General features: G+C 40.7%; 3 protein-coding genes across 5 annotated transcripts; 2 read left to right on the forward strand and 1 right to left on the reverse strand.

Moving 5' to 3' along the window:
* The first annotated feature begins 2,878 nt into the window (after window positions 1-2,878).
* Window positions 2,879-5,863, forward strand: LOC127754924 (methylthioribose-1-phosphate isomerase). The gene is made up of 9 exons (XM_052280529.1): window positions 2,879-3,036; window positions 3,132-3,187; window positions 3,352-3,510; window positions 3,616-3,715; window positions 4,305-4,447; window positions 4,552-4,657; window positions 4,963-5,101; window positions 5,187-5,455; window positions 5,558-5,863. The coding sequence occupies exons 1-9, from the start codon at window positions 2,971-2,973 to the stop codon at window positions 5,642-5,644; spliced, it is 1,125 nt and encodes a 374-aa protein (XP_052136489.1). The 5' UTR covers window positions 2,879-2,970; the 3' UTR covers window positions 5,645-5,863.
* Window positions 5,864-8,983: 3,120 nt separating this feature from the next.
* On the forward strand, window positions 8,984-13,914 carry LOC127754925 (glucuronokinase 1-like). 3 transcript variants are annotated; one of them, XM_052280531.1, is made up of 7 exons: window positions 8,985-9,136; window positions 9,843-10,052; window positions 11,227-11,376; window positions 11,628-11,816; window positions 11,945-12,061; window positions 12,156-12,316; window positions 12,420-13,904. In XM_052280531.1, exons 2-7 carry the CDS (start codon window positions 9,849-9,851, stop codon window positions 12,658-12,660), a joined length of 1,062 nt encoding a protein of 353 aa, XP_052136491.1. In that variant the 5' UTR covers window positions 8,985-9,136; window positions 9,843-9,848; the 3' UTR covers window positions 12,661-13,904. The 3 variants fall into 3 exon arrangements, with proteins under 3 accessions (XP_052136492.1, XP_052136491.1, XP_052136490.1); XM_052280530.1 differs by having other exon boundaries at window positions 9,829-10,052; window positions 12,420-13,901; XM_052280532.1 differs by lacking the exon at window positions 11,227-11,376 and having other exon boundaries at window positions 8,984-9,136; window positions 9,829-10,052; window positions 12,420-13,914.
* Window positions 13,915-14,271: 357 nt separating this feature from the next.
* On the reverse strand, window positions 14,272-27,091 carry LOC127754922 (uncharacterized). The gene is made up of 18 exons (XM_052280528.1): window positions 26,905-27,091; window positions 23,300-23,477; window positions 22,788-22,923; window positions 22,521-22,672; window positions 22,154-22,237; window positions 22,017-22,079; window positions 20,584-20,721; window positions 20,302-20,508; window positions 19,902-20,015; window positions 19,640-19,689; window positions 18,857-19,019; window positions 18,649-18,771; window positions 17,517-17,645; window positions 17,325-17,423; window positions 15,831-15,920; window positions 15,645-15,729; window positions 15,195-15,325; window positions 14,272-14,811 (listed from the first exon to the last, which is right to left on the reverse strand). The coding sequence occupies exons 2-18, from the start codon at window positions 23,426-23,428 to the stop codon at window positions 14,677-14,679; spliced, it is 2,028 nt and encodes a 675-aa protein (XP_052136488.1). The 5' UTR covers window positions 23,429-23,477; window positions 26,905-27,091; the 3' UTR covers window positions 14,272-14,676.
* Window positions 27,092-27,982: the final 891 nt, after the last annotated feature.

The following is a 27,982-nucleotide window of genomic DNA, read 5'->3' on the forward strand; positions in this document are numbered from 1 at the left end:
GATAAGCTGATAGAGTAGTTCCAGCAGATGCCTTGTAACATCCTGAGTTTTGCCCTATTTGAAGTCATAGTCCAATCTCAGTCACTCCCCCAAATTTTTTTTGCAAAAATCTGCATCATGTTGAATCTTCGATCGAATTACTTTTGCATTGTTGACTTTCTTGCCCCTAAATCTTAAACCTTTTGTTTTGTCCTTAAAAAGAAATCTAAATATTTTATTTTATCCTCTCTGTGTTGCCTCCTGTCTTGACCTGTCTGTGGAAGTTTATTCTTGCTCCCTCCAATCACCATTCTCAGGAAAAGTCTAGCTTCCCTCCTCCCTCTTTCTTTTCTATATCTATTTCCCTCCCAGCTGGCTCTGAGCCTCAGCCGAGCCGAGCCAACATGGCGCAAGGGTGGGGCTCGATCCCCTTTCCTCTCTCTCGGCAAGGCCGTGCCACCCACAGAGCCCTTGCGCCGCCCCCTTGCTCCTCCCTAACGGCCGCCATGCCAATTCCGCCGGCGGACTCGTCGCCCTTCCCCTCCATTTGCTCCCCGGCCTGCCGCCACCGCACCGCTGAGCCGTGGCATGAGTCCCGTTCCCCGCGCTCGGCTAGGTGTACCGTTCAACTACACGGAGGCGCAACCATGGCAATCAATGCGATGGAACTTGGCTGGTGAAGGTTGGTGGCGACGGTGGCTCAGCTACCCCGGGCAACGGCGTCTCGCGATTCACGTCACCTTGTCCCCGCACGGTCCAACATACCGTCGCCACACGCCCTGCTGCACAGGGAGGCCATCCCATTGCCGCCGCCGCCCCGACATTCCTCTGCGTCGCCATTCGGTCGGCGCACGGGAATCGCATTGAAGGCATTCAATGCGCCTTCATCAGCTCGGTGAGCGCCCGCGCCCTATATATAGATCCGCACCATGCGCCCTCTCTCCATCCTCTCTGTCACCACTTCCCTCTCGCTCTCGTTCCTTTCTACTCTCTTGTTTGCGCATTAGCTGCCGCCGCTCCACTTACTTCGCCTCGGCTTGCCTCGGGCTAGAGCTTAGGTTGAGCAAGATGGAGGGGTAGGCAGCCGCGCCGTGCATTGGACGAACGATTGAACGTAACTCAACTAAAACTTTCTCAATCTAATCAATCGAACACCTTTGAAACACGGATGAACACCTTCGGTCGCCGGTCGAACACCTGGAGCGCGAGGACGAACCGCGTGCTCGACCTTCATCGACCGGTACCTCTACGCCCGTTATTTTGCTCGTGACTTCGCTGGTGTGCCGCTTCCCGACTGCCGCACGGTGAGCACCCTCTCTTTCCCCCTTTTCTTGCTCCTCTCAGCCGCGTTTTCATGTGATGTCGCAGCTGCCATGGCGTGGCGCCACCAATGGGTGAAACACTGCGCCCGCTCCTCGCGATGGTCGCCGCCTTGTCAGCTGTTGCGCCTAGACACTAGGTCCCTAATATCGTGCCTGCCTAGCTCGCCACGCCTCCCTGGTCATCGGTTCAACCGCGCCACGGGAAAACGCGAACGCACATGCGACGCTCCATAACTCCGTTCAAGACGTGCGCGGCCCGGACCAGCCGGCTACCGCCGTCTAAGCTATCCCGAACCTCGGTAACGCGCGCGCCAGAGGGTACCTCGCGCTCGCTAGTGGTAAACCCCTCACCATTAGGCACCAAGCCACCAATTAGGACCTCTCGCCGGCGTTCTCGCCATGCCGTCGGCCGGCTGCATACACTGTCGTGGCTAGCCACCTCCTTCCCGCCACTGGTGAGGGGTGAAAGTGACATGTTTGAACATTGTTGGAGCACGAATTTGTTTTTTTTTTCTCCCTGTGTACATCATATTTTAAGGTGATTTTTTTGTATGATGATACGGGGGCTCCTAGCTAGCGCGTACGCGCTGCTAGCGAGCATCTCTCCTTAAGGTTTAACTACCTCTATTATCTATTAATCTATTAGTTAACACTTAACACTAATGATACTAGTAGTAATTAGGAAAGATTCTGAAGATTTTTTTGAGAGATATTTTTACTAAGAAATTAAAAAAGATTAAGTTAGATTTGAAAACTTTTGATTTAAGTTTCAAATTTTGAAAACTTTCAACTCAGATTCGAAAATTTTCAATTCGAGATTTGAAAACTTTCAACTTAGATTTGAAAACTTTCAACTCGCGAATTGAGATTCGAAAACTTTCAAGTCCGGATTTGAAAATTTTGAAAACTTTTAACTTGAGATTTGAAAATTTTCAACTCGAGATTTGAAAACTTTCAACTCAAGATTCGAAAACTTTCAAGTCCGGATTTAAATATTTTGAAAATTTTCAACTCGAGATTCGAAAACTTTCATGTCCAGATTTGAAAAATTTGAAAACTTTCAACCCAGATTCGAAAATTTTCACTTGAGATTTGAAAATTTAAGGCCAAATTTGAAAATTTTCAAGTCAATACTTAAAAAACTTTCAACTCAAAACATTTGAAAAAACACGTGTGCTAGAAGATTAAAAAAAGCGAAAAAAAACGCCAAAAGAAAAAACGCGGAAGAAAAAACGGAAAAACCGGCGTTAGAGATTAGTTAGAGAAAAAAAAAAATCTCGCGCGCGCGTGGGCCTTATGGGCCGGGCGTGCGCGCTAGCAAAACCGTGATGATACATGTCATAGTGCTGAAGATCTCTGATTTTTTCACATTTTTTTGTGACTTTTTGGGTGTATTTTTTAAGCTCGGTAGCACGGTAGCGCGGCACTGTTCCGTAGCACCAGATATTCTTTCGTTGCGAACCCTAGTCGGTGGGCCTAACAGAATTACGCGCATTCAGAGGGGCCTAGGTGAAAAAGCGGCGAAACATTCGTCGGATATATACTCGAGTCCCGATACACAGGGAACGGACAAGATTGCGAGCGGCGGCGCCTCCTCCACCCGCTCTTCGACTCCTCCCGATTCTCCGGGTTTTCTCTCGATTTCCGCCGAATTCGCTCCGCTCCAGCAATGGGCGAATTGGGTGCTCTCCAGTCCATCGTCTACCACCGCGGATCGCTCCGCCTGCTTGATCAGGTTCGTTTTTATTCTCTTCTTGTTTTTTGTTCTTTACTGGTGAGGTGGGGATGAGTTCTTGATTGGGTTTTTTTTTTTTTCCCTTGTGGGTGCAGAGGAAGCTCCCACTCGAGGTGGACTACATCGACGTCAAGTGCTCCGGCGATGGATGGTGAGCTCCGGTGTTCTCCTTTAGTCTTCCACTGTTCACTCTCGGTTAAAGATTCTTGCCAAAGCTATCCCAAGTTCCCAACAGCTGGGAGATGATGCAGAGATCCAAATCTTTTGTTTTCTCTTGAATGATGTAATGATGTTTTTGTTCCGTGGATTGTTCAGGAACGCAATCAGAGACATGGTTGTCCGTGGCGCTCCTGCGATTGCCATAGCAGCGGCTTTGGCTCTGGCTGTAGAGGTTTCTGGGTTGGAGGATTTCACCGGTACGCCTGCAGAGGCAGCAGCTTTTGTTTCCGAGAAATTGGAGTACCTTGTATCGAGGTATCCAAAGCTAACCATATCATTGTGTGCAATAATTTGGTCCTGATGTTCATGTTATCCATTTGGACAAAAATTAGACTTCATATTCCTCTTTTTTATTTTCAGCCGCCCAACTGCAGTGAACCTATCTGATGCTGCAACCAAGCTTCGGAGTTTAGTTTCAAGGACAGCAGAAACTGAGAAAGATGCCAAAGCAATCTTTCAGGTGCTATTCTATAGACCAATAATTTCAGTGTATCTTTCTTCTCACCATTTCATCGGTAGATATAACTTACAGTAAACATATTTATTGTGATTGGTGAATTACAATTGCCAGTAGTATACAGTTTATCCATCCTGGGACAGTATGTTTCTTTTTATCTTAGCTAGCAGTAACCAACCTGAAACAGTGGAGTCCACAGATTAATACGTTTTTTATTCAGAGACAAATTGGTAGATTTGAACTAGCACTTTTTCTGAAATGTGATACTTATTAGTTCGGACTTCAAACCATAACACAAAATTATATAATTTCACATCATGCTCATTGACTGAAATATATCTACTTTAGTACCACTAGATAAGGAGAAATGATAACTTTTACCCAAATTTGGGCCTTTTGTGGAGAGTGATGATAGTTGTGTGGCAGTTTTGGCTGAACCCATATTGTTTTTGCATGTAACGCTGCATGTTTTTTTTCCCTTCAAAAAGGTGATGATGTATTGCACATGGTGCTGAGCTTCCTTTTTAATTGAGGGTAGGTGGAAGGATGTTAACCTTTATTATCCTATTCTTATTCTCCTTTCCACAACTAGGCCTACATTGATGCAGCAGAGACCATGCTAGTTGACGATGTGTCAGATAACAAGGCAATTGGCTCTCATGGAGCTGAGTTTCTCAAACAGAAACTTGAGGTCTCTAAAGATATTTCTGTTCTAACCCACTGTAATACTGGCAGGTAAATGTGTGAAACTGTGAATTGAGATGACTTGTTTTTCTTTGTATATATGATGCTCAGATTCTGAACATAATGGTGCATTTTCTCTTTTTGTTATGATGCAGTCTTGCGACTGCTGGTTATGGAACTGCCTTGGGGGTTATTCGTGCTCTTCACTCTGGAGGAATTCTAGAGAAGGCCTTTTGCACTGAAACTCGTCCATTTAACCAGGTGGATATTCCTTCATTTGCAGAGGAGCTTTTGATTTGGCTTCCTGTTTGTTCCAAGATGTGGATTTTGATCAAAATCTTTACATCTTTGGCATATTTCTTTTTATTTATTTAGCAGGACAATGAATATCATTGCAGCTAGTCATCTTAAACCACTGTCCTGTCCAGGGCTTTTGAGTTCAAATTTGTCCTAACAAAGACCTGATTACCACCATCTCTTTGGCACTTATTTTTAAGATAGTAATTTTCGTAATTATTTATGGACATAAAGAAGCTCATGCCAATATACTGTTAATTGATTTCCAGGGTTCCAGGCTTACAGCTTTCGAGTTAGTTCACGACAAAGTACCCGCAACGCTGATAGCAGATTCTGCTGCAGCTGCACTGATGAAGAGCGGGTGTATTCAAGCTGTAATCGTTGGAGCTGATCGTATCGCTGCCAATGGTACACACATCAATGTCATTCCTCAGATGAATTGAAAACTAAAAATTCTTGCTATTGACTTTGTTTCCATCATAAAATCTCCAAGGTGATACTGCTAACAAGATTGGCACATACAACCTCGCCATTTCTGCGAAGCATCACGGTGTGCAATTCTACGTGGCTGCGCCGATAACTTCGATTGATCTCTCCCTCCCATCTGGTGAGCAAATTGTGATCGAAGAGAGGTCTCCCAATGAGTTGCTGAACTCTGAAGGTGGCCTAGGTAAGCAAGTCGCCGCGTCAGGTATATCGGTGTGGAACCCTGCCTTCGATGTTACTCCGGCAAATCTGATTACCGCAATCATAACGGAAAAGGTATACAAATGAGCCATTGTGGCGTGAACTTCAGTTAATAATTGGTCTATATGTATGAAGAACATTGTTTCTATTGACCAGAGTTTTCTTGTTCATGTACAGGGTGTGATCACAAAGTCTGATGCTGATGAGACTTTCAACATCAAAGATTTCATCCAGTCTGCAAAATTGTACTCTACCATGCAGTGAGGGGTCACCTCTTTAGGGTAGTAAATAATCTGATGAAGCATCCTTTTTCTTACTATATTGAAAAGGCCCATGTTGTACTGTCAAAAAAAAATTGCTCCTAGTGAAGCAGAAAATTAGGTCTTTTTGCGCCACAAAATTTGATGTACTGTGAAGATATATGACCATGTGTGTCTCGTGAGCCGGACAAGATTCTTGAGAAATCCACGTCTCCATCAAGAACTCTTTTTTTTTCATATTCCGGTTGGAACCAAAATTAAGTTCTGATGCGCTCGCTGAACTTTCTTAAAATTTGGATTGCACATCATGGCCTAATATAACATACTCTTTCGGTTGATCTTTTATAGGTGTACTAGTAGCATGTCCGTGCTAACGCTACGGTAGCATTTAGTAACGCAAATTAAATACATATATGATACTAATATTCCTCGGCAGGTGAGGTGATCAGCGTCTCAATACTGACCCTTTGTGTCCCTCGTTTCAGTTGTCCATTACAGTATTGGGGTGTGTTTAGTTCACGCTAAAATTGGAAGTTTTGTTGAAATTGAAACAATATGATAGAAAAGTTGGAAGTTTGTGTGTGTAGGAAAGTTTTGATGTGATGAAAAAGTTGGAAGTTTGAAAAAAAAGTTTGGAACTAAACAAGGGCTTACTTGCACATTCTAGGCTGACTAGAGGATCTTCTTTCTCAATATCCTTAAAAGCCTGGTGTGATTTAATGTTCTTAGTAGTTTTTTTTTTCTTTTTCTGATTGATGTACATTTATCCTAGTTGTGACGTTCCCTTCCGTCGGTGCTAACACCTCCTTTGCTCCCCTCCAGCTTCTGCTAAAATAACAATTTTACAGATCAGAACCAATGTTTGAAATTCAATCATCAGAAATATGCTTACCAGCGCTTTGCTTCAGCCATTTCACAAAGCTTCTTTGGCAGAAAAAAAAAACCTGACAAGTTAATAGAAAAGAGCATTCGGGAATAGGAAACAAGATTGCCAAAAATCACCAAACACAATTAGTTATTTCATTGAACAGAAGGTAGGCATACATCCTGAGGCACAAAGTTGTAGATTCACTGAGGAAGAGCACCCAGCAGCAGTCATTCATCTTATGTACTCATCAGATAAGGTTGGTTAACTATTAATTCTAAACTCCAGAATGGACCTAAAGGTTTTATGCTAAATTCCAGCATGAATCCATGTTGCTGCCTAAAAGTATATATATTGAGGTTTATCTAAAACACCATTCCATTTCCAGCAATACAATTAGACGGGCAATACAATTAGTCAATCTGCTTTTGTTCTTAGAATGTAACATATCAGTATATCACCAAACAGAAAAACAACGAATATATTATTATAATACATAAAAAGAAGCATTTTTTTCTTAGAATAATAATTGTACACTTGACCATGTTAAAACGTAAAGCTACCATTGTAAGACCATACCATGTATACATTTCCTAAGAGCATCTCCAAGAGTCTAGCCAAATGGCTCTCTAAGTTAAAATTTGGCTAACTTACACAAAAAAATCTACTCCAACAGACTAGCTAAATGCCTCTCCAAGCCATTCGACTCGCTAAATTCCCCACCAGATTAGCCAAATTTGGCCAGCCAAAGCCAACTAGCCATATGTGGGACCCACGCCTGTTCCCCCCTCTCTCTCCACGCGGCACACACCTGTGACGAGGGCGCCGCCGCCCCGTCGTCGTCGCCCGTCGTCGCGCGGCCGCCCACCGCCGCCCTGTCGTCGCCGCGGCTGGTCCCCGCCGCCCCGTCTTTGCGCGGCCGGCCACCGCCACCGCCACCGCCACCGCCGAGCTCCGCCCCGAGCTCCGCCGCCGCCCCCTTCTAGATCCGCCGTCAAGGTCGTCGCGAGCCGCCGCCGCCGAGCTCCGCCCCGAGTGGCGTCGAGGTCGTCGTTGCCCCGGGTCGTCCCTACGCTCGCAGAACCCGGTCGAGGCCGCCGCCCGCGCCTACGACGCCATGCGACTTTGCCGAGGCCGCTGCCCGAGCCAGCGCCGCCGTCGCGAGGTCGCTCCGTGGCGCCGCCGCTCGCACCAACCGTCGCTGCGACGCCGCTGCGAGGTCGCTCCATGGCGACTCCGCCGAGTGATGGTGGTGGTTTTGGGGTGGGGGGGTGAAGGGGGAGGAAGGAGTGATAGACTGACATACGGGTCCTAGTGTCATAGACTTAGAATAGAGATGGTGGATGAAGAGACTGTTGGAGTAAGCAACATGTTTAACTTGCTAAATCAATTGGAGAGTTGGCTATATAGGTATTTGGAGAGTATGATTTGGGTAGTCTGTTGGAGATGCTCTTGTCCTAAATTGGTTTTCAGATAAGCAAACTTAATTGGAAAATCTTGAATCTGGCCATTTTTCAGAAATAAATAATTACTCTCCCCAAACATTCATACTTTCCTGCCAAAGATATTATGGTCCTCAAGGACAGAAGAAATTTGGACACTGTGACATGGTAATTGGTAAATAAAACAAGGGTTAATTGGATTCATGCCATTATAACTTTTAAGGTTTTGAAATATATCATTGCTATTTACATAATTGAAACGATGCCATCAGAATACGTATGAAATTGGACCCATGCCATGATGTACACTCACGACATGTTCTGGATGGTTTCTTTTGCGACATATTTTCGTAGAGACCAAATTACCCCTGCATCCCTTTCAATAGCTGGTCACCCTGAGCACACGATGCACCCAAAAATCCATTCCCCATTCCCCCATCTGTCCAAGCACAACGGTGGAGGCTGAGGTGGATGGCGGCGGGGGAGGCTGGGGCGCACGGCGGCGACGGTGGATGGGCATGGAGGAGGTGCAGTGAGTGGAGCTGGAGGACAGAGGTGGACATGATGGTGATCAGCGCTTTCTTCGTTGGCTCCGACGAAGGTCTCAAGCACCAACATCAAGCCGTCGGCGCTCGTCAACCAACTCATCAGCGATTACAATGATGGAGGAAAGGGCATTTTGGTCCTATACGGAAATACGGTGGCCAAAAACGACGCAGTTTTATATTCTCTCCGTCTCAAAATATAAGAGATTTTGAGTTTTTTTCTTGCAACATTGACCACTCATCTTATTCAATTTTTTTTACAAATATAAAAAGAAAAAAGTTGTGCTTAAAGAATTATCGATAATAAAGTAAGTCACAGATAAAAAAAAATAATTTTAAAAAAAATTGAATAAGACAAGTGGTCAAACGTTATAAAAAAAACTTAAAATCCCTTATATTATAAGACGGAGGGAGTATAAGAGGGGTCAATTGTCAAATTTTCGGATAAAATTGGAGGTTAGTTGAGAATTATTTTTGTTTTTTTTTTCAAGAAATAGAGAGAGATAGGGAGATAAACTCAATCCCCTCGGCGTCGACTCCCCGCGACTCGCGACTTGGCCCGCCGCCGATCTCCATCCCGCGGCCAGATCAGGGAGCGCCGCCGTCCCGCTGCTCCCATCCGATCTCCATCCCATCCCATCCCGGTGAGCATCCGCCCCGTACTCTCGCGCATCCTCTCCCTCTACCCACGCACTTTTTTCTTTTTTTTTTCTTTTTTTGTTGTTTCCTCTAGAATTTGCGTGGAACTCTTTTTCGGAAAAAGAAAAAGAATTTGCGTGAAACCCTAGCCTCTCTTGTACCTTAATCTTGATACTAATAATAGCAGTTTGTTTGCCCCCACAACAAAATAAGTTTGGGATTCGCCCCTCCTGCTGTTTATGCTGTTTATGGTGGGGTAAGTATTTGATAATCTTGGTTGCCGAAACTTTGAATGATTTGTGCTCGGTGAATCTGACAGCAACATTATTGCATCTGAGAAATTCAGACAATCCAGTCAATTTTTGGCTTCGAATTGATCAGGCCACTAGCCAATCTCCCAAAACAAAACCTGGCTCGCTGAATGGCTGATTTTGATGCATAGACGTATCTAAAAGTGGTCCTGGGATCACCAAAAATAGGAAGCCAACCTATGTATGTAATAAAAAGGAAAAAAAAAACTATTGGGAAGAGAAAAGGCTCCATTATTAATATAACGTGATGCACATTTGATCATTTTTATTCTTTTGTTGCACATTGTTGGACCACCCATATCTAAAATTTTGGATACGCCGTTGATTATTAGTTTAACTGCTCGTAATTTATAGCTTTTGCAAACAGGGCCTAACCAGACTACCAGATCGTTGATTTCAGGTGGGAATGACGGAGCAGGAGCACCGTGCGTATGCACGCGTCGGGCTCCTCGGCAATCCGAGCGACATGTATGGCGGCAAGACGCTCTCCTTCACCATTTCCAACTTCTGGGCCACTGTCCATCTAGCTCCATCCGATGATGGTGGCCCCCTTGTGATCCGGCCGCACCCACGACACGATCTCGTCGATTTTGCGTCCCTCCCACAACTTGTAAGATTCTCTGGTACCTTCTTCTATCTCTGTTGTCAGTCTTCTCATTATAGGGGCTCAGCTAGCTTAGCTATGTGCATGCTTTATTAGTTCCTCTCATGGGTATGACAGTGCTCAGAGTGGCATTATTGTTCACCACTCAAAATGCCTAAATTGACAAATAACTAGCATTAACCAATGCTAATTCAACATATGTATCATCTACCAAGTTCGAGCTGAACAAGAGCCCAAGAAAAACCTATATGGCGTCCTTTGGAGCACAGGAGTTTTTCCTGATTCCTGTGTGAGATGAACTACACCATTTGAAATTCCTGTGTTCCAAAGGTCACTGCACATTTTTTTAACATTGCCAGTAAGACCACATGCAATTCCTTAAAAATGTGCTGGAATGCCAAAATCCGGCTTATTTAATATTAGCCATCAGTCCCAGTGTAAATTATACTGAAATAGAATAGATGTCCAGCTTTGTATTTTTAGAGTAGACAGCCCTGTCATCCAGCCTCACAAGTACCCCGAATTCATCAAATTACCCTTGCTCCTCAGACAACTGTAAGCTATTTTATCATCTTCTGTTAATTTCTTCCTCCAAAGGCAGGGCCGAGGTAATCATGCAGTTATTGTGACATAACTTTATCAAATAAAACCAAAAGAAACTTTTGTACTCATAAATCTTTCTTCAGTGCTGCATGTATATAAACAGAGCAGGAGCAGAGTGAAATGTTGTGTAATTTTCTATTCGATTTGTAACTTCGGAAACACTCAAATACCCAATCCCAACCTGCCAAAAGAGAATAAAAATACAAGTTCACTTACAGTTCTGAAAAAAAAAAAGTGTCTTTCCACATAATTTGTACACGATTGGATGCAATTATCAAGCCTTTATCTTGCGTGATGCGGATCTATGAACCTAGACATAATTTGGATGGCCATGGCAATGAAGTTTTTCGTATAGATCGATTGATCAATTTGGTATTTGGTACTACTATGTCAAACAACCATGGAATGTTTTGTCAAGATGAATGTAATTTTGTCTGTTTTTAGAAAAGTGTGGTGTACATGGAAAAACACGTGAAACAACTTCAAGCTATCAACAGCACAGATTATAAGTTAGTTTTCCTTTCCCATCATCTCACAACTTCCTTAGAGCATTATTAATTATGTCCCTTTTGTCTAGGTGACTCGCTTGCAAAATGAAGGATATAATGGGGGTGTTCGGCTGCTCATGGCCATCTGTAAAGTTTTCTATAGCCACTGTATCCAACATGGTATCGCACTAAAGGAGCAAAATTTCACCTTATCATATGATACTAATATTCCTCGGCAGGTGAGGTGATCAGCATCTCAATACTGACCCTTTGTGTCCCTCTTTAATTTCAATTGTCCATTATAGTATTGCTTGCACATTCTAGGCTGACTAGAGGATCTTCTTTCTCATTATCCTTAAAAGCTTGGTGTGATTTAATGTTTGTAGTAGTAATTTTTTCCTGATTGATGTACATTTATCCTAGCTGTGAAGTTCTCTTTAGATGTTGATAAGTTGGAATTTTATATTATTGTGGCTCTTTTGTTCTGTAGGCTGGGCTTTCTGGTTCAAGCGCTATTATTTGTGCCGCTCTAAGCTGCCTTCTTGATTTCTACAACGTCAGACATTTAATAAAAGTCGAAATCAGACCTAATATTATTCTTGATGCCGAGAAAGAGCTTGGAATTGTTGCTGGTCTTCAGGATCGGGTGGCACAGGTTTATGGTGGGCTAGTCTATATGGTATGTATGCCATGCAATTCATACTAGCTAGCAGTACTCCATAATGGTTGGTTAGTACAACAGATCCACCTAGAGCTTTGCTACTGTTTGGTTAATCTTTCACTTATAGTGTATTATTATTCCCCAAGGATTTTGGCAAGGAGCATATGGACACATTGGGTCATGGCGTGTACACACCTTTGGATATCAATCTTCTCCCTCCTCTACATCTGATCTATGCAGATAATCCGAGTGATTCTGGCAAGGTTACTGAAATTACAGATTTCTTTTGCTTGGACATAATGCAAAAATGCCAGAAACAGGACTAATAACTGATGTCCCTCCTCCCTTGTTAGCTAGGTCCACAGCACCGTTAGACAAAGATGGCTTGATGGAGAGGAGTTTATAATATCATCTATGGAAGAAGTAGCGCGGCTGGCCCTTGATGGCCGCAAGGCTCTGTTGGACAAGAATTATAGGGAGCTCGCGAGGCTTATGAACAGGAACTTCGACCTGCGGAGGTAAGATTTATTTATTTATTGAGTTGGTCATGTAGAAGAAAATAAATGCAGTACATGTTTTGACTTGAACGCTTGTGTGCGTGGGATGCATTGGTCCAAGTAGGCAAATGTTTGGAGACGATGTGATTGGTACGGTGAACATAAAGATGGTGGAGGCAGCGAGGAGCGTGGGCGCGGCCGCCAAGTTCACCGGCAGCGGGGGCGCGGTGGTGGCCCTGTGCCCGGACGGCGAAGCGCAGGTGCTGCTCCTGGAGAAGGTGTGTCGGGATGCTGGCTTTCTTGTGCAGCGAATCCAAGTCGCGCCATCACCGCTACCGCTCACGGAGGGTAATCCTCCTTTCTAATCTGTTCTCGACTTCTTGTTTACTCCCTCCTTCCCTAAATGTTTGACGCTGTTGACTTTTTTAAACATGTTTGACCATTCGTCTTATTCAAAAAATTTTATAAAATGTGTAAAACTATATGTATACATAAAAGTATATTTAACAATAAATCAAATGATAGAAAAAGAATTAATAATTACTTAAATTTTTCAAATAAGACGAACGGTCAAACATTTTTAAAAAAGTCAACGGTGTCAAACATTTTGGGATGGAGGGAGTATTTCTCAGCTTTTTGTTATCATTCATACATTATACATACTCTCTTGCTTTGAATCCTCCATGAAGGCACAGAACTTAATATCCTCTTGTCGAGCCTCTTTTTTCCCCCCAAATCCTGATGACAATAAGTCATCATCTTGCTTTCAATTAAGTGACTGAGTTTGTTTTATTTACGACTCCTGAAAGAGATAAGAGCACACTAGTTCAGTTTCATACACGAGAATGTAATATTACTACTGTTCACCAGTGGATTAGTTCCCCATCGATTAATTTGGAAAGCCAATTCAAATTTGAATGCTCTGGGTAGCCAAAACGTAATACGAGTGCAGCACTGATCGAGTTTTGTTACTTTTTTTGTGCTTGGGAGTTGGGACGGTTGAATTGGTCACTGAACTGGGATCTTAGCTTAACTTCTTGAATCTTAACTGAAAACCAGAACGAACAGTTCAATTACTGAAAACCAAAGTATTATGTTACCGAGAGTTTCAATTGTAACGAGAAGGAAATGATTGTAGCGGCACACAATATGATTAGTTCAACTGGACCTGATCATTCTGCTTATAATTGTGTTAATGCAAATGATGGCAACCAACCATAAGACAGGAGATAAAGCAGTAAAGAAAAGGATGATTTTTGTTCCGCATGCATATATAAAAATGAAACTCAAAATTTTGTCCAATTTGAATCGATCTCAATTGATCCCTCGTTACTGCCCATAAGAGAAGTAATATGCAGGGATGACAAGATTTGAACCCATGACATTTTGTACCCAAAACAAACGCGCTATCAAGCTGCGCTACATCCCTTTTCCAAATTGTTGTACAGTGTAATTGTACAAAAACCCGTGTCTTGTTTTCCACATCGTAATTTTATCCTCTATCTATGTACAACTTTCTTGTCATTTCTTCTTTTTGGTTGAATATAATAAATAATATACATCTGAAACCCAACCTAACGTATGCATGATCATGTTTTATATTAGTCTTAGCTAAGAGCGAATGGCGTTCATGTGCGCCATATGCAGTCCGTTTTTTCCGTATGCGGTTTTTAGATGGGCCAGAATAGATTCACATAGATGGGCTGGACCAAAGGGATGGGCCTTTTGTTTAGTAAATTGAGGCGGGCCTAATTGATTTATAGGCTGAATTTGTTCCCCAAAAGAGAGGCAAGGTGAGCAAAATTGATTTAGATAGAACTGCAATTTCAACAGATGATCAAGTGACCTTGCATCTACAAATTTAGATTTAAGCAGAGGTCAAAAAAACTACAAAATTAGACCTTGTGTCGTCAAAATGCTGATAGAAGAACCTCAAGCTGTCTCACCACAAAAGAATCGAACAATACTAGGATGAAGAACGAGGAGCCAACACAGTTCACGCGCCATTTATTACTCTAGAGCACAGGAAGACAATAATGCTACTGGGCATACTTGAACACAAACCCTCCCTCCTCTTGTTAAAAGCTATTCTACACCCATGAAAATAAAACCATAGGAGAGAATGCAGAAACACAATACACGATTTACAAGGGCTACTCTGCAGACGACTGACTGACTATACAGGGGATTGGTGAGACTTGAGAGGTACAAAGAATTAGTTGGCTTAACCAGCCATCATTATAATAAGATCCTACAACAACCCCTACTAATTTACACAATCTACGCGAACCCGCCGCTTGCCATAGACGGTAGCAGCGCTCTAGCACTATAGCAACAAGACTAACACTACCAAATACTGACGATGTTGATGGCATCCATCCTCATCTTCGTCGATGTTGGGCCATCTTTGCCTGAGCCTGCTTTATCCTATCCGCATACATCGGGAGGCGCGTGATCTCATGGATCTCTTCTAGAAGCTTCTCTTCGGTGATATTATCTGTGATGCTCCTCATTACCTTTACATAAATAGAATGAAATGGTCAGAGCATAGCACTATTTGAGCCTTTATCATCATCAGTAAGCTGTAAGCATATCATATTCTATTAAAATTATCTTTAGCCTACATTGCGCCCAGAGAACATCGACAATAAAACATCAAAATACAGACTTATGGTATTATATAGGACTTTAGCAGGTAAGCCATATTAACATAAGATAAAGAAAAAACAACTGATTCTGGAATAATCCTTTTCGCATTAGTTCAAATAAAAAGAAATATCAAATCATAATGTTACAGAGTACCGACCATATTCAGATGCAGCCATTATGCACAGTTAAATTAGAAAATATTGTAACACAGAAGATAGTATAAGAAAACAGATTGTATAGGAAAGCCAACCTTGCGGTATGTGTTGATATCATTTGGAGTTGATTTATCAGATCTAATACGCATGCAGACCCAGCAGCCCTCTTCCTTATTCCAAGAGCACTCTACAATCCTCCCTGAGATAGAGGATGGATCTTCTTCATCTGCACAAGTTTCAGAACATTAGCACAAATTATTTAGCACATAGCACATCAACAAAAAACAGTAAACACTCGATGGCTGATTTTACTTGGTTATTCCAAAACAGGAAACTAATTACATGCTAGCATCAGAAAGTTTGCACGCTAAAAAATAATAATGGATCCAAAATCATTCAAATTATAATATATGCTTTAATCAGTCAGATCTAATACTATAAAAGAGTAAAATGCTTCGCCACATATCCAAATATTATCTTATGCCAATCATTAGAATAAAAAAAACTGTGTACAGGATGAAATGAACATCAGATGACATGCTTACTTGGAAATGCTATGCGGGAACCATCCATAAGTTTCTTTTTGCCTCTCTCATAAAGGAAAACAAGCTGACGATTGTCACCCCCAACCTGTAACGATATATGTATAATGAACCTAACCATCAAAAAAATTTCTTCCACATGGCAAACCATTTGAAGCAACAACATTGGTTCACAAAACTTATACAAACCTCAAACAAAAAGTCAACAGAATTCATTGAAGGGTATTTCCACTTGAGAAGACCTTCATGGGTACGAGTTACATATGGATCATCCCAGCCCTACATGAATAACAGAAGTGATTCATCCAACACAAACAAATTATAGTTTTGAATAGATATTAACTGTTAACAACCACAAATTCACAATATGAATGTCAATGGCACATGATAAATCCAAGAAGATGGTTGAATTCACATGTGCGGGAAAGCCTTTACACATATTCAAACATATAATACTGTATTTACAAATTTAAACACAATTCTACAACTCCACATCAAACATCCAGCTATAATATAATAATGAGGAAAAAAATAGCCTGCTGAAACTATTTACGTCCAGTCTACAAAGCACAGTAGAAATTACTTACACCATTCCACCCCTCCTAGTACAGTTGAAACCTCACCTCAAAACTATTTTAAAGAAATTCACAGATGAGTTGAAAGAACACTTTTGAAGCATAATATATAACGATTTGTGTCAACAGCAAGACAAATGAAAAACTAATTCCAAGGGGCCTGCTAAAAGATAAGTTCAGATTGCCAAAACAGAAAGCAAGGGGCCTTATTGATTAACACCACCTTCATGCTCTGACGAGACATTAATGTGAATTAGCTTACAATCTTACCCCCCCCCCCCCCCATAGGGGATCAGGAAAAAAGTTATATGAATTCGCTCTCAATTTACATTTCTCTTCCCATTTGTTAACAAACATGCAACCAAGTCACATATCAATTACATGACTTGTTCTCGTAAGAGGATCTTCTGACTTACTTCCCTCTGACTGAGTCACTGACATGTGGGCCCGCTAGGTAAGGGGCCCACATGTCAGTGACACAAGTTAAGAGGGAAGTTAGAGGATCTCATATCCTTGTTCTCAGTTAATCATATATTGAGAAGTTAAGTAAAGAAAATAATTTAGGTGCTCTCAATAATTCACATACTGAGTTATTGACAAGTCAAATGAAGCATATAGGTCTCCCACAGACTTGCAACATGGTGCTTCATGTACAATCAGCACTTCATGCTTCAGTTCCCAAAAATGCAATCTCAACAAGGACATTATGGGGGAAAAAAAGATGGAGCAATGAGATGTGAAGCACCAGCAATCTATAAATGCATATTAGTGATTTTACTTAACACAGAACTGCATAGTTGCATATCAGTGATCACATGCATTGCAACAAAAAGTATGCCCTATCCTAAACAAAAGCAATAGGTCTGCTCTACATACAGCAAAAATCAAGGTAGAATGCAAATTGCAAATCAAAGAGTGAAAATGATTGTTTACCAGCTCAATTTTATGTCCCAATATCTGGCTTTCAAATATACAATAAAATTCATAGATATAACATGCTTTATTTCAAAAATATAAGTACTGCATCAACTTGAATAGAAAATCCTCAATGCATTCTAACTTCACCAATCACTATACAGCCATTCCCTTGGATAGAAGGCAAACCTACCTGAAAAATAAGACCATCAGCATCATGTGAAAGTGATGGAATAAACTCCTTAAGTAGCTTCGTTACTGTAGAAAGAAGCCAAAAATCCTTTCTCCTGACCTGGTAAGGAATCAGAAGATAGAGTAAGAAAATGTATTTTCCAGAATATACGTAGATAGAACAAGAAATTTCAGCCGGTGTCGATTTAGGTACCGAAAATAGTTCCATATCATATTTGTACATTGGGTTGCTCTTAACGCCACTCTCAAACTGTTTTTTTTCATAATAACGTGGACGAATTATTTCATCTTCAAGCAGCCTCCATCTTTCAGAAAATGGCAACTGCAAGCATAAACATGAAAATTTAGAACAATATTCAGACATATATCTACATCAATAAGAGCAAACTGTAAGCAAAAATATGTCACTAAGATAGCGGAAAGTTATATTGGAAAATATGTATAAAGTGTGAGCCCTAATAGACAGACATACTAAACAAAACAGGCATGTGAGATGGAAGGATGACATGTTTGCCCCCATTGCAAAGATCAAATGAAAGCAGTACAAGTTTAGTTTTCTGAAACATAATGCGAATAGTGTGTTTCTCTGCAAATGTCACTCACAAGAATTGTTGTTTGATGGTTTTGACAAAGGTAGCTCAGCGCTGTGAAATTGGTTCCAAATAAAATAGGATGGTATTATGAAGCAACATTTCGATTATTGTTAGCAAAATGTGTGAACAGAAAATCTGTAATCGCTCGTGATTATATTCTGACACAAAAATGGACTAAATAAATCATGGCAGAGAGATAAATCAAAAGTAAAATAATAGTTTGTCTAGTACTTCCTCCGTTTCATATTATAACTTTATAAGGCATCATGGGTTTGTCCTAAGCCAAACTTCTCCATGTTTGACAAACTTAATAGAAAAGTTCAGCAGCATTTCCAACACAAAACAAATATAATATAAAAATATATTCAATGGACTTAATGAAACTAATTAGATGCTGTAGATGTTGCTATGTTTTTCTATAAGCTTGGTCAAACTTGAAGAAGTTTGACTTAGGACAAGCCCAAAACATGTTATAATACGGAACGGGATGGAGTAGTAACATAGATAGTGGATAGCAAAGCTTGTTTCCAGTATAGGCTGTAACAATTCAACCAGGGATCACTGAGATGCTAGCAGGTCTGACTAGTTAGGTAACAGGTTGAGTTGTTCACTACAAATACAATATACCCCAACTAAAAGTACACTGAATCTGATAAATACAGAGTACAACAGTTGGACAGAAATAAGTCAATTCAAATAACAGAACATAAACTGGATAAAAAATTATTCTACCTTGGTTTTTGACACGGCATCAAGTGCCATCAGATCATATGCTAAATACCTCCTCTTCAATCCTGAATCTGGTACTGTGTCTATAATCATTTCTCCATCAATCAAAGTCATCTCATGTAGTCCCTTGGATTGGAAAAGAAATAAGGTTAACTTTTTGCAAAACGAAATGCAGTACGACCTTTTCTCCAGAACAATAATGGGATCTTACTTCATTAAGATTCCTATGGGGAAAGCGCATTTGAACTCTTCTGAAGCAAAAATTCCGATCAATCAAGAAACAGCCATCCCTCATTATAAGCATCATATATCGGGTTCCATCAGCTTTCCATGTAGCAAAGTAGTATCGCTGTCTGAGTAGTTGCAAATTCTCACTGCGGAGCGTAAAAAGGAATTTAGAACAAGAACATAGTTAGAGTGGGAATCAAATGAATACTAAATAAGGACCATTTGAAACAAAATAGTTTCATACGAGAAAAAGGACGCTACAAAAAAAAATCCTCTAAATCAAAACCGGGCATTTCTTTCCTCCCCTGAAAGAACAATAATTTTCTTCAGCATAGCAGGCGCGATCTCATAGTTTCAAGGCTTAACTGATAAAAAAAGAGTCGCATTTAAGTTTTAATATGTGTACATAAAAAAATTTGGGACAAGTTACATGAAAAGATCTGAAGAAATTAATGACATAAAAGAAAGGCTTTCTGCAATCAGAAATCTGTTGTTCATATGTGAAATGGAGCTTTCTAAGAGAAGGGGTTGGGTGCATATTTCCAACCCATCAAGTGCACAAATTTTACCTACCAACCTTATATTAGAGGCAGAAATTTAAATTTTTCATAAACTACTTTCTACAGTTTTGCTTTCTGCAAAGCCCCAAAGAACATCAGAAATCAAAACGCACAGATAACATGTAAGAGATAATGGACTTAACACAGATACTAATAAGTTACTAGTATTACAAACAATGCATGAAGTCCAGATTACTGTTAGCCACCTGTTAAGAGAGACAGGATGTGATCCAGGAAACTGTGCATGCCCTCTCACCTGTAACAAAACAAATGCTATTATAGCAGCGTGTAAGAAACACAAGTTGTGGTTGGCAACACATGCAGAAACTATTAAAGTTACAGAACATAAGTACCAGTTGAAAATAGCACAAGCATTATAACAGCTAAAAAGGAGACTAGATGAACAGACAATATAATTTGTATGTGCACATATGGATGTTCAATTGACCATATAAAATTTATACTTACAGGGGGCATTTCCAGCAAGCGATAACATACGACACGCAGAGCATCTTGCTGATCATATGGTACAGCATCTCCTAGCACATCATCATTAGTGATAACTTTATCTTCCACCTCATTCTGCAAGATACAAGGGCTCAAAAGCAAGAAAATAGCTTTGAATATTCCAAGCAAGTTTGCTTCACAACAATTAAAAAAAACAATATGAGCCAGGAGATATAGTAAATTACATCCAAAGTAAAGTCCAAAAATCCAATCAAATAATAAAGTAGGTCGTATGGACTCAAAACTCTACCTTTATGTCCATAAATGAAAAACCTTTCGAGAATTACAAGGAATCAGGCACTTAATTCTCTACCAAATTACTTGGAAGTAATTTCAGATTTGAATATCTGAAAATGCTTACATGTACTGGTGCAAGATCACCATTCTCATCATCATCATCTTGCTTGGCTTCACCATTTAAATCAAGATCGGATGACCTTTTCCATTCTGGTGTTGAAGGGCATGTTATCATATGCTCAGGAACCTCATGATAAAATGAATACAGTGCTTCAATGTAGTCCCTCTTATATATACCAGGCGGTCTCCTTTTTGCAAATATGTTTATCGCCTAGAATGAAAATGAGGTCAAGAAGAACAGTAGAACTAAGTCAAACAAACAACATTGAGAATCTAGTTGGCATACCTCAGCGACGCAGGATACTTGTGTTCGCATAAGGTAATGGATAATCATGAAACCAGTACGATTATGACCATGGGTACAGTGAACAAGAATATATTTAGGATTCTTTGACTGCTTCTGTCGGTCAAGAAACATCATCACCTGAAATAACAGAAAAAAATCATTCCATAAATATACATTGAATGCTGTCTGTACATATGGTTGCTAACTACATACATCTGAATCTATTGTTCTATGGTACAAAATAATAAAGAAAATCATTGGTTGCAGATGAGGAAATAAGTCATTAAAAATAATGTAACAGAAAAAATATATATAATGGTTTATATACTTCAATGGGTATATCATTGAATTTGGTGAGCCCAAATTGTTGTTGCAGAAAAACCTAGATCATTTAACCACTATACACCATTCCCATGAACTGATGATCCAAAGAAATATGCATACAGGTAACAGGATCTTTGATAATGAAAGATGCCAAAGTGCAAACACCTTTTAAGTTACAAAGTAGGTATAAACTACCGTGCGAAGAAATAAGTACTCCCTCTGATGCAAACTGTAATTCGTTATATGTATTGACCAGTGGCGGAGCCACGTTAAAACTGTGGGGTTGCATCATACACCTTGATCATGTGAAAAATAGTGAAGAAATACATAAAACAATGAAAATTTGTATGGATTGACCCCACATAGTTACATATTTATGCATTTTGAATGCACAGGGTTGAGAACCTAGCTCCGCCACGGGTATTGACAGAGAGTCTCCGATGGACACATTGACCATTACTTTTTTTTATAGTTGTATGTATGTTTCAAAAAAATACAAAAGAGAGCTATCAAATTTACAATTACATGCGGCAAATACATTTATTTTTAGAAATAATAATAAAGGTAAAAAATTCCAAAATTTTGGCTTCACGTGTTCCAAGACGACACACGGTAGTTACATGCAAAGCCAAAATCTGCAGTTCATAACCATTTAATAACTAAACTGTCATGGCACCTTTAACATGTGCAGACCAAAACATCATAATAGGTATATATTGACACATTGCACAACTTAATCAATATCACATGAAGTTAAAAACATGTAGCTCCTAATTAAAAGGTAAAACTACTTTTTAGGCCTTGGTTCAGTTAATCCCTTCCCAAGAGGATTGGAGGGGATTAATTCCACATCTTTCAAATCTCAATCCCCTCCAATCACTTCCTCATGGGGATTAACTGAGCATGCCCTTAGAGAATAAGCTCAAACACTTGAGGAACAAAAAGAAAACAGCTCACAAGAAACAAATTGCAAACACAATGGGATAGGAAAACAAATGAAATACTTTAAAAATGTGAAAGAATTAAGCAACAGACTCCTACTTGGACAAATAAACACCAGAATCAAATATACTGCTGATACAAAACATGTAGCCAAATATAGGTGTTACCTCATAGACAAACCAATTAACAGATTCATTATCAGGTACAGCATCTCTTCCCTTGCATGGAATCTAAAACAGAAATGTGTTAACATAGGAAAGGCCCTTTTGATTTCAAGGATGCAGATAAGCTTAAGTTCTCTCACCTTGACATGCTTAATACCTTGCCTTGTCCATTCTGCAGGTGAGTAATATCGAGTAGTATTTGTCAAATCAATCACCAAACCTATCTGAAAAGGGATAGGAAAAAATCGGTATAGTTCTGTTAGCAAAAGGGGGCTGACTAGGAATGTACGCATACGAGATAATCCGTACCATGCCAATAATATGAACATTTCGAACAAGAGGAGGAGCAGTAAGTGCACATGTTTCACAAAAGAATTTCAGAATTGCAATCTTTTATTTATACAATAATATCAATTGAAAACAGCATCATCTTCGCAATTAACAAAAGGGAAATAAGTACGTAGTACAACTACAAACTATAAAAATAATCAACAAGTCAATACTTACTTCACGACCAGCTTTTCTTTGTTTATTAACTACTTGTTTGGAAGAATATCTTTTCCCAGGAGGCACCGAGTCATTGAATGTTTCATCAAGAGGAACCTTGGAAGGTATGATTTTGTCTATTGGCTCACCAAATGCTGGACAATTCATCCAACCTGAAGTAACATAGACAAAAGCAAGAATAATCAAAATCCATTTTGCGCATGCTCATAGCTAGAAATTGCCATATAAAGTTGATAACAGTTAGAAACATTTTCCAACATTTCATACCATCAGGTGCCTCTTTTATTCGACCTCTACCAGCTCTGTTATAAGGTGCATAATCGTTCCTAATCTGCTGAGAATGTAATCTTGAGCCTTCATCTTGTTGCTCTCTCTTTAATTTTTTGCGTCTCTCTTCACGCTCCTGCAACAATGGCAAGATTAACATAAAAAGGTGGCATGCAAGTTTGCATGCTTGCCATTAAGAAAAACTGAAACAGACAGTCACCACTTTCCAATCCTCAAAATAAATTATCTGAAGCATGACCAAAACAAAAGGCAGAAAATTTGGATGCTATGCAAACAAAGGAAGCGACATACCAGTAAAACTAGGAAAAGGAACATATGTAAACCAACATTAACAACTTCCGAGTTGTTTCCCATCATCTAACGATATTAAATAAGAGAACTTGCTGAAGATAAAATGTACAGTTTGCATTTCAGTAATAAATAATCAGCTATCATTAGGAACCTTCTAGATGGAACCAAAAGGTAAATGCAGGATGAGTGTCATGTAGTACCCTTCGCATTGTAGCAACAGCAGACTCAACATGCTCCTCCTGTGCAAAATCAACCTCGACCTGTTGTTCATAAGGCTGTTCATCTTCCTCAGGCAATGGTGAGGCGTTTAAATCCATTGAGAAGGTCATTCAACATCCACTACTTCATATATCCTCAATAACGTTTTGAGATTTGCACCTAAGAACAAGTATATACTTAGATGATCACACATGGAGAAACAAATATTATCAAAATCTCAAAATCATTAAAAGTGAGCGGAAGGCATTAACACGATTATTGAAAAGACAGCACAAGTTTCAACCTATACAAGCTTAAGGAAAGAGGACTGAGGGACAGCTTCATTGACAAGCATTCCACACCCCCAAAGAAACAAACCACATCCTTTATAATACAAACTACTGACGAAAATCTTGCATCACATAGGCACTAATAACAGTGTTGGTTGCAAAGTTGCAAACAGTGTAGCCTAGTATCTATTCCTGTATAAAGCATGCGATGTCCTATGCACTGCAGATTTTAAAAAGAACAACTCTTACAGCTATGCTACCAGCTTGAACATGAAAACAGCACAACAGTAAATATTTCATATTGTGACGCCTACAATTCAACAAATAACAGGAAGTTGACAATGAACATGCATGGCCATAAAGCCCACAAGAACATGTTTGTAAATTTCAAACGAGATTGAGTGTCAGTTCAGATGCCCCTGACTTAAAACCTTACACAATACTAGACTCAAATTTAAGATGAAGGATAGGCACACAAGATATGAACAATGGAAACAAAATCATAAAGACTACGCATACTAATGATTACCATTTTACCAGTATTTCAAATCCTGCCAGTATATGTAGAAGTATATAAATTTATAACCAAGGGGGGAAATCTAGTTCACAGGAAAATTAGTGCTAGCATCACTAAACCCTCAGTTCAGGCATCAAGTCAGCGCAAAGTTTGAAAAGAACAAAAATGGTGACATACCAAGACTGAAAATTTGGAAGGGAGACTCAATCAATAGTAAGATAACCAATAATGGCAAACTTTCTGTGGACAATAATTTTATTTTTTCCCTTCATTTTATTGTAACAATTAATCTTATATTAACTTTCTTATATAGAACAGACCCAAACTTGAAACTGAAAATCTCTGTATGGTGGAAGATTACTTGACAAACACTTGCACAACTTCAAGATTTTTGGATATTACAGGTCTTGTGGCTTGCACCAGCTATGCCTCTGGTAAATAAATAAACGAGAACATTCTTCATTTTCCATCAAATGCTATCATTTTTCCTTAATTCCTGATAAATGGCTCATCTCTTATACACTATCGAATGAAATTCTGCGTCCCTTATTTGCCATCGACGTAATCATACTTTAAAATCCCATCACTGAGGTTCATTAATTTCAAACCTTCTTTCGACCCTAGTCACTAAAATACAAAAATGGCAATTTTGCCCCTAGTCAACATGTCATTGTCCCAGGCTCACTATTCAACATGCTCTTTCTATCTATCTTTTGCTTTTTCTTCTCTGCCCCCCCCCCTTTGGTTCCATCAGTCGTTGCTTGCTCACACCGAGGTAGGTAACACCGGCAGCACATGGCGCAGGCAAGAAGGCAAAACCAGCTACTCCTCTGGCTCACCTAAAAAACCTCCACTACCTGACACCTGATAACAGCAGGTTTCTGGCATGTTTTCGTAGACGCATGAAATCAGGTCAGCCCCAACCTTTTAGTATATATTTTTCACGCACTTCGCTTCTCAGCTTATCTAATTCATCGTTGCTTCAAGCGAATTAATAATAATAACTTATCATGCTCATCAAGACTCATCATTTAGACATGGAATAGCAGAGCAGATAGGTATCCAAGTGTGAATAGCCAGTTAAGGCAGAGATAGGAATCTGGGCACAGCTGGAATGGAGACCAACCTCCATTCTGCATTCTCTGCCGCCCTCAAGGTGCTCGACCTCAGCCCCAACCCACATCTACTGGGTGAATCCAGTGAATGGACTATCATACAAGACAAGTACATATGGGTATGGGCAGCCCTGCATGGCTGCATCCCAAGATATAGAGAGGCCGGGGGGGGGGGGGGGGGGGGGGGGGGGGGGCTGAACTAGTGGCATATAAGGGATAAGCCAACTCTCAGTGGCGAATAAGGAAACATGGTAATATTGATTGTCACTTAAAAAGAATTTTTCTCGCAAATATAAGGTGGTTTTACAATAATTTTGTGATTTTGAGGGTCCATTGTTACATAAAACAGTATCACCTCCATACAAGGTAAGTTCTGTGGCAGACTGCAATATCAGACTGAGAAACTGCCCATTTATTTGCATGGGTTTCAGTGACATGTGGGGCCATAAGCATAAACTGACATGTGGGGCCATAAGCATAAAGTCCCCACAACACATGAATGGCCCTAGAATTGCTAATTCTAGAAATTTTAAGGGGTTACATACAAAATCTTCAAATTCACCTGCCACCCACAAATGAATTACAGTATTATTATCCAACCGTATGGCTTATAGAAATAGATGAAGAAGATAAAAGGAGGTGATCTAGCAGCATATTTCAGCATGGTTGCCTATGAAGATGACATTATATGCCTAATCGACTAACTATGCTATAAACTTGTAAGTTTTGCTTTTGCTTTTCTCTCTTATAATATCCGTTGCAACGCATTTGACTTAGCTAGCAACTCTAAAGTTATTATTTGACTTGTTAATTGCACACCAGACATTAAAATATCTGCATTCTTTCCTCACCCATTTTGCAACTATTAAGTAATGTACTGAAGAGATATGCAAATATTCAAGTCCATGGCACCGAAAAAGTGCATTTTTCCTAGCACCTTGCAACTTTAAGTTATCAACTGAAGAGAAATTCAAATGTTGAAGTCCATGAAACCAAGATAGCAACAATAAATGTTCATTTTGGGGCATTTAATTTCCCCAGCACAATAGCAGCATAAAGAGGTAACATAATTCATGCAGTGACAGACGACATGGTACTTTCAAGGAGAAAAAAGGGTGCATGTAGGTTTCTTGCAGCTATATTACCACCTAAAAATGACGGAGGTTCATACCTCCACAGAATTAATGTCAAGAATGGAGTGACCAAGCGAAAATGGGAAAAAAATGTCCTGGTGTCATCTGAAAACCCGCCCCAAGCCACAAGCCCACGACACAAAAGATGAAATTCGAGCTAAAAAAAAAAACAAGGACAGCTCACACCACCGCTACTACCAGTTACAGCAATAGCTAAACAGCTAGCTAGGGTTCTCCCAAAAACGGGGTGAAACGCCGGCCAAACCGCTTGCTAGGGGGATTACCGCGAGCACACCAACACACGAACCCCCCATCCCGAGACCATACACGCACGTCGCCCGGCCCGTACGACCCAGACACCAAACCTAGGGTTTCCCGTGCCGCCGCGGCCCCCAATTCCCACTTCCCAGCCCGCGCCCCCCGCCACGCACGCGCGCAGGGGGTGAAACCAGACCGCCGTGGGAGCGAGCGCGAGCCAAGGACCGCAGCGAATTGGGGGAGGAGGAGTTGGAGGAGGAGGAAGGGGGAGGGGGGGAGGTTGGCGTGGCGTACCTCGCGCCGGAGCGGGGGGGTGCGGTGGTGGTGGTGGTCAGGGAGGGGGCGCTGTCGTCCCTCCCTCCTCCCGCCGAGGGAGGGGCGCGTGCGGGACGGCGGCGTCGCCGGCGAGCGGCGGAGAAGGGAGGGGGGTTTGGGCGGGGGTTGTGGTGGTGGGGGATCTGCGGACGAGGGTGGTTAGGGTTTGGGGGGAGCCATGGGATGGAGTGGAAACGATTCGAATCGGCTCGAGCGGTGGCGTGGCGTGGGATTGGGTTGGGTTGGCGCTCTCGTGCGCGGCTGGACGCACACACGGACCCGGACCCGGACCGGGACGAGACGACGGCAACCTTTTTTCCGCTGGACTACTACTGCTGACTGGTCAGTTCGTTCGTCCTTTCCGTTGGTTGCGCGCGGCCTGCTTTGCTTTCTTGTTTGCTTTGCTTTGCTTCCTAGTTTTCCCGTTAGTGCTTTGCTTTCTTGGTTACTGCTTTGCTTTGTGAGAAAATTGAGATTAAGGCATAGTAGTTCTATTCTTCACCTTCAAATTTTAGCTTCCTAGTTTTCCCGTTAGTACGTTTTTCAAACTATAAAATAATATGTATTTTGTAAAAATTTTATATATAGAAGTTGCTTAAAAAAATCAAATAAATCTATTTTTCAAGTTTATAATTATTAATACTTAATCTTATCTTATATACATATATATTTCATCCCACTAAGTGTAGTTAATGTTATTTCTCTCTTCTGTTATTAAGTCACATCATCCCAATTATTTTTAGTCTTTGGATGATAGATCTATGGTCCAAATTGTCTCTTCTTTCTTCTTTCATAAAAACATGCAATCTTAATTAGTTTTAGGCTCAAAATTGTATCCAATTGTTTTAGTTTTGATAATCAAATTACATCTTATTTGTACATATTATGCAACTTAATTTTCTGCAACAACGTGGCGGGGTATTCATCTAGTTAATCATATGCTAATGAGCTTTCTTGTTTTGCGTGCACTAAAAATATCTCTTTTGCAAAGGATCGAACACAACAAAGCCAGCGTTACGAACGGTTTTTCTCTAAAATATTATTTTATAAATAGGTT

Source organism: Oryza glaberrima, chromosome 11 (assembly GCF_000147395.1).
Source record: "Oryza glaberrima chromosome 11, OglaRS2, whole genome shotgun sequence".
Taxonomy (NCBI): Eukaryota; Viridiplantae; Streptophyta; class Magnoliopsida; order Poales; family Poaceae; genus Oryza; species Oryza glaberrima.

Excerpts from the sequence above, each read along its gene's own strand:
- LOC127754924 (XM_052280529.1), top strand. The coding sequence starts at position 2,971 with ATGGGCGAATTGGGTGCTCTCCAGTCCATCGTCTACCACCGCGGATCG. Across the intron at positions 3,188-3,351 it reads AAGTGCTCCGGCGATGGATG|GAACGCAATCAGAGACATGG; the intron begins GTGAGCTCCGGT and ends TGGATTGTTCAG. Across the intron at positions 4,448-4,551 it reads ACCCACTGTAATACTGGCAG|TCTTGCGACTGCTGGTTATG; the intron begins GTAAATGTGTGA and ends GTTATGATGCAG.
- LOC127754925 (XM_052280531.1), top strand. The coding sequence starts at position 9,849 with ATGACGGAGCAGGAGCACCGTGCGTATGCACGCGTCGGGCTCCTCGGC. Across the intron at positions 11,817-11,944 it reads ATGGTGGGCTAGTCTATATG|GATTTTGGCAAGGAGCATAT; the intron begins GTATGTATGCCA and ends TTATTCCCCAAG. Across the intron at positions 12,317-12,419 it reads AGGAACTTCGACCTGCGGAG|GCAAATGTTTGGAGACGATG; the intron begins GTAAGATTTATT and ends TGGTCCAAGTAG.
- LOC127754922 (XM_052280528.1), bottom strand. The coding sequence starts at position 23,428 with ATGACCTTCTCAATGGATTTAAACGCCTCACCATTGCCTGAGGAAGAT. Across the intron at positions 17,646-18,648 it reads ATGCCGTGTCAAAAACCAAG|TTGCCATTTTCTGAAAGATG; the intron begins GTAGAATAATTT and ends TTATGCTTGCAG. Across the intron at positions 17,424-17,516 it reads ATGATATGGAACTATTTTCG|GTCAGGAGAAAGGATTTTTG; the intron begins GTACCTAAATCG and ends ATTCCTTACCAG.